The 15,088-nt window shown below is 41.9% G+C and overlaps 1 protein-coding gene across 2 annotated transcripts in view; it reads right to left on the bottom strand.

The window, feature by feature from the left end:
* Positions 1–15,088, bottom strand: part of TTC39B (tetratricopeptide repeat domain 39B) — a 486,814-nt gene that overhangs the window by 320,516 nt on the left and 151,210 nt on the right. For both annotated transcript variants that reach the window (XM_069238795.1, XM_069238785.1), the window contains one exon: positions 3,417–3,451. In XM_069238795.1, the coding sequence (XP_069094896.1) occupies positions 3,417–3,451 (35 nt within the window). The remainder of the gene's footprint in view (positions 1–3,416; positions 3,452–15,088) is intronic.

Raw genomic sequence — 15,088 nt, 5'->3', positions numbered from 1 at the left:
TTTCGCTGTGTTACAGTATGCATTATTGCACAGATACTTTAACATTGCCTTGTAAGTTAAGCCTGCCTGAGGGTGAGTACAGGATAATTTAGGTTGTGTTGTGACTTACCCTAACTAGGATTGTGATCACTACTTGGACAGGGTGTATACATCTGCTAACTAGAGGCCCAAATTCTAACAAACCGGCAACACAATTTCAAGCAAGCAAGACTGGTCTACAATTATTCTGCTCGAGTTTTATTGTTTAGGGATGTCACAAAAACATTGCTTCTTCCTTTTGCTTCCTCCAGTGGTTGGGTTAAAAGTGCAGGGTTTAGAATCATATTTGGATGATATTATTATTTTATACACTCTAGACTGTCTCAGAATCATAAGATCATACTTGATCCATTGGCAGTGGTTAATTATTTCACTGCTTGGTGAAATGGCTGACTCATAAGAATCTTGGTCAATACGTACTAACACATTTAGTCACAGACAGATAATTGGTAAACTTTGAAACACCTTTCCTCCTTTCCCATAAATCAGTAATGATAACAGATCACTTGGCAAACACCCCAAGCTGTAAACATCCAACACAAGGTGTAGTGACAAGTACCTGTGAAAAGAGCGCTCATGGAATAGTGGTGAAAACTTGATACAAGACTTTCCACAAACCAACAAAATTCATAACTGCATGGTATCTCATTGATATGTGTGATATCTTCAGCTAATCCTGGCTCTTTACCCAACTGCACTTCTGCCGCTGGGGTTTTTGACTCCATTTCTACAATATTAACATCAAAATGGAAAGTCCCAGAATACAATGTACTGTCTGTAAAAAGGTCTGGACTGACAAAGTGAAACGCTTGCCATGAGAACACTTGGAGGCTATGAATGTCCACACAACAGCATCACTGTCTTAATGAAGTCAGACAAAAGTGCAGGAATGCAGTGATGGTGATGCCTAAAGCATCACATATCTAGAAAGCAGAGAATTTGGTTTATTTCAAAATTGTAAAGTTTGCACAAGGTATCATATACAGTTGCCAGGGTTGACCACCCGTCTGAGTCATGATAGTCAGTAAGAACAAGGTGAATTTGACTCTCAATTGACTCCAGAAGCTTGTTAATTAAAACATTTACACTCTTACATTTTTAATCCTTTAGTAGTACTGTAAACCAGACATAGTCCTGACAGAGGGAGGGTGAGAAGTAATAAAATGTGAGAGAGGGTAAAGAAATGTGAGTGTGAGTGCAATGCACAGACTTTCTATGCTTAAAACAGTCTAACAAGTCCACTGGACACACAGCCAGTGGGAAGAAACTACAACTACATACCCTCCTGCACGACTCATCTTTAAAATTAAATGGGTTTTGTAAACAATGAAAAAAACTCATTTTTGTCTATTTTGGGTTAACACTAAAGTACACAAAACACAAGGGATGGAATGCTTGAATCAGCCACTGGTAATTACTCAGGGCCTCATCCCAGCACATTGTTACTTTGAACACCAAGCCACCTCAGTTTGGATCCAAACCATATGGATATCAGTCTTGGCACTCATCCAATGGAATGGGAACAGTCGTGCCCAAACTGCCAGGCCCGGTTCTCGCTGAATTGGAATACAAGCAACCCAGGACTGGTTTTGCTCTAGTTAGATCTCATCAGCCAGGAACATCTTGGTTTAATTGACTCTGTGCATATGACCCACGTCTGGGCATACCCATCCCACTCAGGGTGACACACCAAAGTATTAAAAAAAAAAAAAGTGATGGGTGGAAAGCTTGAATTAATCTCAGCCACTGGTAATTACTCAGGCTGCAACCCAGTTCATCCTCACTTTGTGCATTAAGCCACCTCAGTTTGTACCAGGACATATGCAAATCAGTCTTGACCCTGTTCCAATATGAATAATCTAGCCTGAACTGCCAGGCCTGGTCCTCCCTGAAATGCAGGAACTCCATCCTTCACCTTTTTGTTTTTGTATTTTGGGGTACAAGGCAGTTGAATAAACACTGATTTCAAAAGGTTTGGAAAATACTGAGAAAACACTTCTGAAATCTACAGAAATTAACACTGAAATCAGGAAAGCCAAAATATATTATACATCAACCTAGTCAATAACTTTAATGACAGCTTACAAACAGTGCAATCAAGCTGCCAGACCCCACCACAACTGCAGGAACAGAGACCATGTGAATCAACTCTAAAAACTCTCCACTGACTCCCGGCAGAATTAAAAACGTATTTAAAAGGTCTATGCAGGAGACAAAATGGGCAAAGCATATTGGGGCAAGATCTAGGACAAGTAAAAAAAAAATTGAGCCCTCACTAACGCCAGCCGAGTACCTTTACTCTTCCAATTCTGACCAGATTCCATCAAGAAAATTCAAATTTCTAAAACAAAGGAAGATGCGTTGGAGATCAAGGCCCCAAACTCTAGATGAAGCTGAATCCCACTCTAGGATCTGCACTTTTGTGCTTTAGGAAATGGAGCTTTCCTACAACCAAGGTTTGCAAACAAAGAGCATTAGACAGGGAAAGCTTGCATCCAATTAAACTAACTCCCTCTGCTTGTAGGACCATTCAATAAATAAATAAACAACATGGAAATAAATAGGGGACGGTCCTTCTTGTCTGGGTGGTCCAATGACAAGAACATTTAATAGAAAGAAACAAGTATTTGCAATGCAATGGGTCTCGCATTTGCTCGAGTTAGAGCGATTACTGTTGTAAAATCCTAACTAGACTTCTCTTGCCACAAAAATTGAAAATGAAAAGTAAAACAGTTGACATAGCGAGCCCATTCAAAGTGCCATGGCAGCCATGAGCATGAGCACGAAGGAGAGACATAAAAGGAAAAAGAAATTCACTCGCAGTCAAATGTATCTTAAAACAAGCAATTATCTATGTAACAGGGTCGATGGCTAAGGCGGTAACAAAACCGCCCCAAGGCGGGACAAACGTAAAGCATTTGCCAATGATAACAAAGGATTTTTGGAAGGCAAGCCCATGAACGAGTGTGGTTAAAAGCCCACAGATAGATTACAACACGATCGCTTGCACACTCGACCTAAAAAAGAAACGCAAAAGACAGCAGCAGTTGACCTAAGCAGAGACATATTAACAGGTAATAGTGACACGGGACCCGGAAAGAAGCGCATGATGAAATCACAAACAAACTCTGATTCATATTTTATTTACACAGTAGCCACCTACGAAGGCTTATGCACTACTGCTAATCGCTCTCACTCTCTATTTACATGTCTCTAGTTTCACGGTTGTAATCCTCCTCGTTACCTTTAGCTCTTGGATCAATTAACTAACTGAGCACGAGGAGGGAAGGGGAGAAAGTAACAGAGTGATTCACTTTAACCACCACAAACAGCCAAATAATTGCTGAAAGACAGAAGTAAGGTGTAAATGTACTTACACTGGAATGCTCTCAAACGCATCTTCGAAGTTTTCCTAGAAAAGAAAAACAGGCGTTAAGTATCCAAAGAGGTTCCCTCGAGGTGTCATAAAACATTTATTTTCAAAAAGGAGTACTAGAAAAACGAACATTTGAAGGTGCCCCAGCTTCCTATTTCACTTAGGGCCAGATGTACTAAGATTCCATTTACAAAAGGTCCTTGCGAATTGTGCACTGACTTTCGCAAACAGAACCAATCGCAAGGGGTCTTAGAACAGCCCGCCTAATGAATACTAATTAGGCACGCCGCAATTTGTGATGCCATGTGACTGGCTCCAAACACAGGGATGGTGGCCTAGAAGGCCCAGCAGACCCCCTGTTTCTGTGCTCAACATGTTTTATTTTGTTAAAGCAGCCGGGGTTCCTTAAAGGGACTGGTACTACTTTGAAAACAATTAAAAGATTCCACTTTCAGAAACCTTCAGAAGGAGCAGGCAGCAAACTGGACCATTGTCTACATCACCTGAGGCTGTCAACATGAATCCCAAAGGAATCTTTATTTTTTCGAATCAGTTACCACCTTGTTTTAGGAGTCAATGAATGGTCAATGGTTTCTGACCAGAACTGCAGTTGCAAAACTGGCACATACCATACTTAATCACAACTGGAAGAAAAGCCCCTTTCATGTCTCTTCCAAATTCTGATACAGTACGGGTTGTAAAACACACTGTACAAGTTGAAAATATGACGGGTTTTGTACTTTACAAATGGGGAATTTGCTTTTGCAAACTCTGTGATTTTGTGAATCTCAGGCTGTGCAACTACAAAATCCTACAGTACATCTGGCCCTTAGTTAGAACATGTCTTTCGGCAAGAATCCACCAAAAATCCACTGATTTTATGACCATTGAGTACCCATGGTTACTCTCAGAAAAACATGAAAATCTGGATAGTAGATTGTTTGACGAGGGTTTTAAACTGGGTCCAACTCAAAATAAGCAGACCTTTATGGAATGTTCCTCTAAACTTACTTTTATCCAACCAAGTAGTAACTAGAAGTGTCAAATTGAAATGAAAGTTTTGGAAATCACTTCTACTTCTTGTTGTTTGACCCATGAGCAGTTGCACAGGTTTGTTCTCTGGCAGAGATGCATCCGGTGATTGGTGCAGTGTCTTTATACAGTTCTACTGTTGTAGGCCATTATGAAATCACAACTGTGTTGAATTGATAAATGCATCTAAGTGCATCTGTGCTGAGCATGATTAATCGGATAAGATTCTACTACCAGACGAGCGCACATTTTCAACAAGCACCTATGGTCATATAAGGAGATTGGCTCCTGGAAAAAAGCACTATCTTTTGTGTCTATTGTGTGGGGTTTATTGCAGGAACGGTACTTGATTATCTGTGGATTAATGTTTCTGCAGAAGGGGCTGTAAAAGGAATGTAGTACGTATTTGGCAAAACATTCATTGGAATAAGTTAGCTAGCCCAGCACCAGTTTTTTGTAGTACAGTTTTCAACTTGGCCGCTAAACAAAGTGGAAAGAAACACAAGTAACAGATATTGGCAAAGCCAATAGGCCTGCTTTTAATGTACAAGTACATGTAAACAAAGGTACTCATAAATGTGGTTAATCTGTGCTGCATGCATAAATGTTGTTTATCCTATTAATGTCTGCCCTACTGCCTTTGGCAATGGTGCAAAAGTATTGCTTTTTTAACATTCGGTGCCTACGTGCACTTTTCAGATGTAAAACAGTCCTTCGTGCATTTCACTAGAAGGTGAAATGTTACACCATACAGCCAACATCATGAGGCGAGAGAGTTATACTCTTCTGGGTGTAACGAAAGCCCACTAAATGTATAGTTTAAAGAACTGGTAACAATGTATCTTGCAGACACCGGTGCTGTCAAGCCAGGTATATGGAAGATACAATGAAGCATTTTATCAAGCCAAGCTTCCATGAAACCATTTCACAACCTAGTTCAAAATGACAAGGCGATCAAGTATTTTGACCATAAAATGTGTGTGTTCGTTTGTGTAATATAAGGTGTGGTGGACACAACTTTGCATCCTTGCCCACAAGACAAAGAATTCTTGACAATGTTCGTGTTCTCAACATAAAAATGCTACTCACCCACTTTAAGGAAGTTATCTAGATAAAAGGTTACAAATGTAGAACACCTGTTTTCTAGCTTTTTACGCAGCCAAACTGATGTCATGAATATAATTTAGCAATGAAGCGAATATCACGAAGAAGCAAACTATTGCTTGGGAAGCCTACAGACAAATACATAACAAAGCATATCATATGGTCACTACACATTGAAGTGTCAAGTAGACGTTGGCTTCAAACATAAGAACTTTGTAAAACGAATAGACAAGAAACACTATTTGTCAGACCCAAGTAACCCGAGCCCAGACTGTGTTCGTTTGTCAGTGGTAGGAGCACAGACTGAAATGCAGTTGTATTTTGGTTTTACGTGGGACTGGGGGCCACCTCACGAGCCAGGCTCTTCCTGCGCTTGCGTGTTCTAACACTGCAGAATGAAGCTTTTAACGAATGAAGCATTTCTCTGAATCTTCATTTCATTGCTACAAGTCATATTTTCAGCGGTGCCTACCATCTCCAGTTACAAGTAGTGGTTTCCTTCAATACGCCCAAGGCATCTCACGCAAGACTTCACTGTTAGACAATGTGCATCTCTTTCCACCCCCACCCTCCTCCCTAGGAGACAGAATTCTTTTTGGTGGTGCCAGTATGCATATTTGTACATACATAGTTTTTCTTATTAACACTGTTCAGTTCCTGCCGAACATGCTCAGTATGAAAAAAAAAACTGCAGAGATTTTGTACTATCTGAAAATAAGCATCCTACATAGTCAGGAAGAGAAAACGCAGCTTCAATTTAATAATATGAGTGTCAACCTGGTGGTCCAGTGGTCTCATGCACCAGTGATGCACTCTTTAATATTAAAAAGGAGGACGGATTCTTCCACTTTATGCTGTGGTTCTAAAGGCTGAACGTTTACAAATTAGTACTTGTGAGGAGTGTTGTGCAAGAGAAACTTCACAACAAAGATAATATTCAATTAATGATGAAAGCTGGATGAAGAAATGTTTGAGGAATTGGTGCTGTCATGCATGCACCACAAATATATCCAGAGCTAATAGATAACCAAAGCAAGGGTTTGTTTTTTAGAAATTTTAATTATTATTTGATGCGGACAAGCTCGCTTTAATAAATACTCTTTCAAAACACTGGGCAAAGCAGTATAAATTTCAAATTTTTCAACCAGACCATAATTAATGACAAATGCCCTAAGATCCTCATGCCTAAATTTCAGGTTAGCATTCCGTCTTAGAAAGAGTAGACAAAAATAGGGAGCTAGATGGAGAGACAGAGCAATTTGTAGAGACCGAGATAGAATTGTTCCATTCTCTTGATGACTCACACAACTTCAGCTGCACTGTTGTGCTTTGCTCCTTCTACACATAATTACCGGTAATACCCCAACTGGGCGATTCTTTGCCACATGTTATAAGAAATAAAATGAAAAGCATGATAGCGATTACTTCTGCGCATATACCTGTGGGATGATTCTTGGATCCTGTGGGAAAATCTTGAAAGATTAATGCTCCCAATGCCAAACAAAGACCAAGGAATTATTTGGACTGGGCTCATGAGTAAAGAGCATATCATTTAATTAATGACTGAACAGATGTGGTATCAGAATTATTATCAAAATAGCCAGTTAAGTGCTGGTATGAAGAACATGCGAACATTTACTATGTTAAGCCTACGCTGGAGAAACTGAGACGAAAATTATTGTTCAACTCAATTAACTCACAAGGCAATACCAAGTCCCAGGTTTCTACACATTTCAGTGAGACTAAACAGAACAAGAATGAACTACGTTTTCGGGTGCTGAATGTAATCCTGAAAAGAGATGATAGCACAGACAGGTTGAAAAGCCTTCTGCAAGGCAATGTTTTTTGTAATAAACCATTAGATGCACTGTTACTAAAAGGTTCCAGTTCGACTGACCAGTTCGATTGGAGTTTCTTTTTAGGTTGAGAAGCTGGGAGAGAAACAAAAAAGGTAGGCCTTTCACATGTCCTATAACTGAACCACAAGGGTAATGGAAAGAAGAATTATTGTGAAGGGACATTTGTACTGTCAGGCGTGAAGCACAGAGCAGCAAAATTGGACTGACATGTAAATATATGTGGGCAGCAAGAAAGATGTGGACAAGTTTCACCACAGAAGATTCCTGAAACGTCTTTACGACTGAATGAAGTAACAGATGCTTTGTATTTACTTTTGCAGATTTAAGATCACTTGTTTTTGACCATTTAAAGATTGAGGACCAGTCTGTTGAAGTGCCAGTCAAGGCACAAAATACGTTGAGGATTTCAAAATATAATTCTTCGATTGGTACAACATTGAAAATTCATGTAGGGGATTACACATTGGATGCTGGAATACTGGAAATGATTGATGCTGAAATCAAATGAAATATGTGGCATATATTGAATAGAACTTATAATTCATATTTTAAAATCAATCCAATGGAGTTAAAAATCATTTAGCTGTGCATTTCGAATGAAATTATGTTCGAAATAGGTCAGAATTCTTTGCCTGAGACACTCAAACAAATATTTAACGTGCCTTGAAAAACATCTGCTAGATTGTCGAAGTATTGAGTGATAAAACGTTTTTCCATACAAAACTTAAACCCAAATTGTAATCCTACAAGGCATGATTGTACAGATTTGTCTACATAAATTTGATCTCAATCGCCACTGTATGAAAAACACTTTAGTTCAAAAATTTCATTTGCAGTTTAAAACCTCACATACCTTTAGGGACTGTTCAACAGCGCAGGGATTGTCACATTAAGATGTGTAAAAAGGCGTAGAGTAAGGCTATGACCATAGTAGCCACTACTCATGTGCCATCAGCATGCAAACAAAACACATAGACCTTCATAGCATAGCGTAGATGATTAAAACTGACAGAGCTCCCTGAAAAAAGGCTGAAACCTAATCCAAAGCTGGTCGGCCTGACAAATCTTCTCGAGGTGTAGCCAATGGTAAAAGACCATGCTGACTGCCATGCACCTACGATAGTCTGCTATACCAGTAGGAAAGGAGTAATAGATACATTTAGATAGTTGACTGGAGTCACCCCCTTATTCACCAGGGAGGTTTCCAATGGTTAAAGTTAACTAAACCTCAGTAGCCCCCACCCTGCTTTCCAAGCTTACTGTGTTGAGTACACAATGTCAGTCAAAGAACAGAAGTTTGTGTGACAGTTTAAGTTAGCTCCTTTGTGTTGCATACAATGAGCAACACCTTCGAAGTCCACAGTTCCATGTGAAGAGTCACATCACCTTTGGAAGTTTTTTTTGCTTATGTAAAGGCATCATTGCTAATGCGCTAATACTCTGTAAAAGGTAGAGCAATAGTCAATACGATGTATCACTCTATATTAAACACTCACTAATAAGGAAAAAATGTATACCCCAAAGGTTGGCATTCAGTAACTATCACCTTGCAAACAGTGCTAAATCGGGAAACACACTTGTTCTTGCGCAGCTCAACTTATTTAAGGGCAAGGTGATATTCTGTGGATTTTCTGTGCTGCAAGTTAACACTGACTTAATTGGGACATGCAAAAATAGAACACGTGTCAATGCAAGAAAATAGTAGAGGACACAATTATAGTTATTTGTCTGCAATGAACTTCAGATTGTTTACTTTCACATTCAAACAGCTCATAGCAAAAAAAAAAAAAAAAACTCATGATGGAGTTACAAAGTTGATGAACTTTCTTTTGGAAAAACTGATATGTTGAAGCATGTTGTTAAAAAAGAACAGATGGGGAGGGCACAGGTCCTGGCGAACGTCTGAGAATCTCATTAGACAGGGCACTGAACAGGCAGTAACATGTCAACATGGTTCTCAGGTTTATTTACACCCCATTTGTCTTTTTCGCTCTACGATTGTGGGTAGAAATAAAGGTTTGTAGTCTACCAGGGGATAATTTTAAATGCACTCTCCTCCTCTGCCACTCCTTTACTTGTCACCTCTAAACCCACACTTATGCGTTATATGCAAGGATACACACCCATCCTGAAAAGTAGACATCAAGAGCACCCCTCCAAGAGGGTAGCGGCCAAAATCGGTACCCTGCTAAGTACCCGTGTGTGCAGGGCCCCAGCATAAAGCATGCTGGCTAAGTGTGGGTAAGGGCACCCAGGTCTCCAGTGCCACAATATAGTCCCCTATACACATATACATTCTTCGACCAGGAATACTCTGTGTTATTGTTAATAAGTTCATGTGAATTCCATGGGGTGCAGATTTGTACATGCACCAATACTGAGTTTTTTGGCAGGCTTGTGTAGGTCACATTGGAAATATCTATGCTCGAGCTCTCATCAACTCTACTCGCTGTATATTTACAATGTCATTGAGCATGGAGGGACGGAAGTCAAATCCTTTAACCACTGCATTAATATACACAGTGTGGAACTATTTATGGTCCAGCAAAACTTAGTTGTCTTGCATGAAACATCAGCTGTATGTAGTGTAATGTCAGGTAAAACGGCTGTGGAACACAATGTCATCACAGCCAGGATCCCAGTGGAATCTTCTTGCCATATGGAACATCTATCATGAATACGGAGTCCACAAAAGTTCCTGAAGACATAAGATGCTCCCTCGGCCTTGAAAAAATACCAGTAGGCCTGAAGCAATTAGACATTTCAATTTCCTGTCCAGGTAAAACATCTTGCTCTTGTTTTTGGAATAAAGAATGCCCTGTGGGCAAAGTGAGTTGGTACTACCGAGGAGCAATTGTGAGAATCTAGTGTAACTGGACATTGTGCTTTGGACCTGAACTGGTCCTGCAACTTGAACACATGGACTAGGGCCTCTATAAATTTACACTAAAGTTTGGGAACTCTGAACGATCAGAAAATAAGCTAATGGATGCTTTCCACGATGTGGATTTCTCTGGAGAACCAGGACATGGTGCCATACCTCCCTGAAGAAGCCACGCCCTCTCGGCTTTTTAAAGTGACACTCATGATTAGAGGACCACAAACCTGAAAAGCATGCCTAGTTTAGGCACTTTTTGGCTACAGCTTCCATCCTTGCCCACTAAAGAGTTTTGACCTCCAAAATGTTTTAAGTATGGAGGTAAACTTTTTTCATTAAGACAAACCTGTCTGAATGCCAAGAGATTCGATGTATGCATCAGGGACTCCACTGTGAGATAGGCCTTAAAGAAAGTCAGCAGCAGTTCCTCATCAGGGGCTTTAGGGTACAGCCCTCCTGACTTCCTTGACCCCCTGTGCATTTAAAAAAAAAAAATAGTAGTGTTTATAAAAACACAAGTTTTGTGTTTTCATGAACACTGCAGTGCGCAGGTCAGCCATCTCTCTATCGTTTCAAGGCTCCTGCTGACAGGAGAAGAAGCAGGAGGCTGAGGGATAATCCAGCTACAGACTATTCCTTCAAAATATAACGCTCTGTAGCTGGATGTCTGGATTACGCATTTCTGAAGAGCGTAGTTCAACTGCGATCTCCTTACACAGGTACAATCTACTTTATTTTCGCAGATGTCCTGCTCATGGCTCAGGCAGAAGATATTCTATCTGTTAAAATGCGTCTAGCAGGGTGCACAACAGTGCATCCCTGAAGCCAATGAAAAGCCACATATAGCAGCAGGGACAAGATCCCTAGCGCCATCTCAGCACCTTACATGGTGTTGCTTCCAGTCCTATCAAGAAGCTGGGAGAGGGACTGAGGCGGGCCTTGCCCTTTTCAACCCTGGCCTTCCTGCTCCATCTGGCTCCTCACTGAAAATCATGGCTTGCTGCTTCCAATGCCCAGCACCAGATTCCTGCTTTGCTGCTGCCATGGAGCCTCTGAGTTGCCAACTGAGTGACCATGGTAAAAAAAAAAGTTATTTCTCTATGCATGTGCGTATGTGTTTGTGAGAGATTAAACGTGAATGGGATTGAGTGAAAGTGTGTCTCAGTGTATTTGAGAGTGTCAATGAGATTGAAACTGAATGCGAGTGAGTTTAAGAGTGCATGAATAAGTGAAAGTGAGTACTGGGGAGTGAGTGCAGTATGAGTGTGTCAGAACAAGTGATTGGAGATTATGATAGGAGAGAAAGCGAGTCAGCGGTGTGGCTATCAATGGTGCAGCAGGAGAATTTGGTCCAGCGCTCAGAGTCTGAGTATGTGTGTGAGAGATTGATAGTGAGAATTAGGGTCAGAAAGTATGAGTACGCTAGTGAGTGAGTAACAGTGAGTGAGTATGAGCGAGAATGAGCAAGTGAGAGAATCTGAGTCAGAGTGAGTGAGGAAGAGAGAGTAAGTGAGAGGGAGGGAGTCTGAATGAGGCAAATTTCTAAAAAAAAAAATGGGGTGAACTCCTGGCCAGTATTACAGCCCACCAATTTTAAAGATCAACATCAGCCATTGGAGAGAGTAAAAGCCAGGTTCAAATGTTTTGCACTTGTGCAGATTATGTGAGAGAGAACTTTTCACAAATGACTGCTTCTGTGTGGAGACATCTACCAGAGCATTGGAGTTTAGCCCTTGATAGAGGAATTCTGAGGTGAGGTTTTCTTATATGAAAGCAACCTGTCTTGCATTTTCAACAGAACAAAAGAGATTCAAGTACGTACCTTTCTGTCGTTCTATTTTGCTGACTTTCCCAGTTTATGGGCTACTTTGCCGACCTCTTCCGCCACTCTGCCCTATGTCTAGGTGCAGCCTGCATACAAAATGGATGCAGAAAAGTTAAGCCACCATTCGCACCTCCATCACAAGCCTCTGGTTGCTTGATATCATCCTTTTGAACAAAACATATCGGACCAGGTGATACTTGAATCAATTAGGCCATCGAGGAAAACCTTTTCCTTGTCACCTCCCTGTGCCATGTGAGGCTCTGGGAAGGCTAAAACAGCTCCGGGAACAGACCACTCTTTTAGAGGTATGAAGCCACTATTCCTCGATCATGGGTTAAGGCTGTACATATTTCCTTTAACGCTTACGGCCATATGTACCTACAAGCGAATAAGGTATTATAAATGCAGTTCCTGCCCATGGGCAGGGTTGCAGATTTGCTTATTTGTTTGGTCTACAATGAGTCTTTTAGGGATGGTCCTTTCTGGCTTACTTCAATAATTACAGCGAGGTCAAGACCTAGAATTAAAAAAAATCTGCTACACTACACACAATGAACGTAAGTGGTCTTTCCTTACCTTATTTTTCTTTGCAATGAAGTCCCATAACAAATAAGTCAGGGGCGCAGCCGTGGGGAGGGGGCTTGCGGGGGCGGGATGCAGGGCAGAGAGTGAGCTTCAGATTTTCTAACAATGAAGCTGGCATATCATAGCAAAATACATACATGAGAAGCAGGACACGAGGGAGCTTAGGGGGCAGTGGAAAGGGACAGCAGTGCAGATTGCTAGGGTACTTAAAACACAATATTTTGTAAAATAACCAACATTGTTTACGATCTTCAAAACAGAGCGGAGAGAGTGCATGTCTGAACTTTTTTGTTAGGGGTGTGCATGTAAATAACCCGAGTGAAATCCAACATACAGCTCACCGTACCCGACTGAAAGCACCTGCACCCAACTATTTACTAGAGAGAATACATTTATTAGAGGGTGTAACAACCCAAACGCCCCCGGTGAAGCTACACTGCTGAAGCAAGTCTCCATATCCCTTGTACCTTAATGGCTCCAAATTCAAAAGAATCTCCACAAGACCTAGTTAAAAAAAGGCCTTAGCACACAGTGAGTACTATATAAACATGCTTTCCCAAGTTTTCCCTTTAAACATAAACACGTACCCACAAATAAAACTACCGCATTTCTCCCCCGTCCTGTCCCGAATCAGTGTCCCAGTTGTTCCCTTGGTCTTTAAACATCAATCCCTACCTCTCACTAATAAGTCTATCAGTGGGGTCCACAGTGTCTGCCATCTACATGCGTTCGCAGTGGCTAGAATGTAGGACTCCCAAACATCACCTCTTCCAACACCCACACAGGCCGGTGCCTGGCCTCACTTTCATGGCCACTAATTAAAAAAACAAAGTACTCACTGCTCCTTCTCCCATTAGAGAGAGAGAGTCTGGCAACAATAAATGTCAGGTGCCTAAATTCAGACTTGTTTGCAATAAATCCCTCTGGCGGCACCCAGTAATCCTACTACAAACAATCACCACTTTCATAAAAATGAAAACACTGTGTCCTAATGGCCTGTCACAGGTCGAACAGTATGAAGACCACTGAGGCGTATTTTAGGTGATGGTAAGTGGTTTATTTTTCTTAAGATAAGGGGGGGGGGGTTGGAGTAGTTTGCACAAAATCACAAGTTTTATCGTCTTTCTTAGTCACTTTGCTCTTCCTTCGTATTGTCCCAGGTTCGTGATGGTATGTTCTTGCTTCTTATTTTACAGGTAACCCAGCTGCCTTGCTCGCTCGTCGGAGTCCAGGATGGTGCCGGAAATAGAAGGGAGAACGCCAAGGTAAGTAGTGGTTTTTGTAATAGGATTTTTCCTATACTCTTAATTTTGGACTGGGAGGTGGTGCACACAAAAGGAGGGGGTTGGTGCCAGTGAGGAGTGGTCAAGGGACTAGTGTGCACACTTCTATTATTAGTGTAGGAATAAGTGACCCCGGTGAGTTACTTATAGTGCCCTTCCCTCTACCTCCCTTTCCAACCCTCCTCTATGACCCCTCCCCAGTCCCTTCTGCCCAATTTCCCTTCTTCCTGTCCAAAAGGACCGTACCTTGTTAAGCCACGAGCCTCCAGGGTCGTGGCTGGCTTGGTAGTGTTCCTCCTGCTGGTGTCCTGTTTCCAGGATCAGGAGCTCTTCTCTTCTCTCTCTGTCATCCAGTTCCTCGTCTGCTTCTTTCCTGGTGCTCTTTTCCTCCTCGATCTGCTCTTGCCTTGGTCTCTCCGTGTTGCCTTTTCTCTCCGCTCGCCTCTCGTTCTCCGCGTTTCTCTCCCCCTTCCTGTCCCTCGCGTCTCCTTTTTGTTCCTCTTTAACCCGGGAAACATACGTCGTTTCCCGGGCAACGCCGTCCTGCCGGTCGCGCTCCGGCCACGTCTCCCTGACAACGGTAAGACGCGGAAATGACGTATCGGCTTCGGCCGATACGTCATTTGCTGTGTCCGTAGCCGGGATCGCCCGGCTACACTCCCCTCCCCAGGAAAGGTCCTGCTCGAGGACCGCAGCAGCGTCCGGGAAGCGAGATAAATAGTCAGCTGGGGCCTGTTGGCGACCTGGGATGTGACGGACCTGAAAGGAAAATGGTTGCAGTTCAAGGAACCATCGCAATATCCGAGAATTGGTATCCTTGTGGGCAGATAACCACGTGAGGGGAGCATGATCTGTAAAAAGTATGAAGGGGCAGCCTAGAAGGTAATATTGTAATGTATCCACGGCCCATTTTATGGCCAGACATTCTTTTTCAATGGTCGGATAGTGTTGTTCCCGGGGAAACAGCTTCCTGCTGACGTACACTACCGGGTGGTCTCTACCGTCCCCGTCGGGTTGGGCCAATACTCCCCCTAAACCCACATCTGAGGCATCAGTATACAGATGGAAAGGTTTCGAGAAATCTGGGCAACGGAGTATCGGGTCTTT

Source organism: Pleurodeles waltl, chromosome 1_2, assembly GCF_031143425.1.
Source record: "Pleurodeles waltl isolate 20211129_DDA chromosome 1_2, aPleWal1.hap1.20221129, whole genome shotgun sequence".
Lineage (NCBI taxonomy): Eukaryota > Metazoa > Chordata > Amphibia > Caudata > Salamandridae > Pleurodeles > Pleurodeles waltl.
The sequence above is the reverse complement of the archived record's forward strand: the minus strand, read 5'-3'. Positions and strand labels throughout refer to the sequence as shown.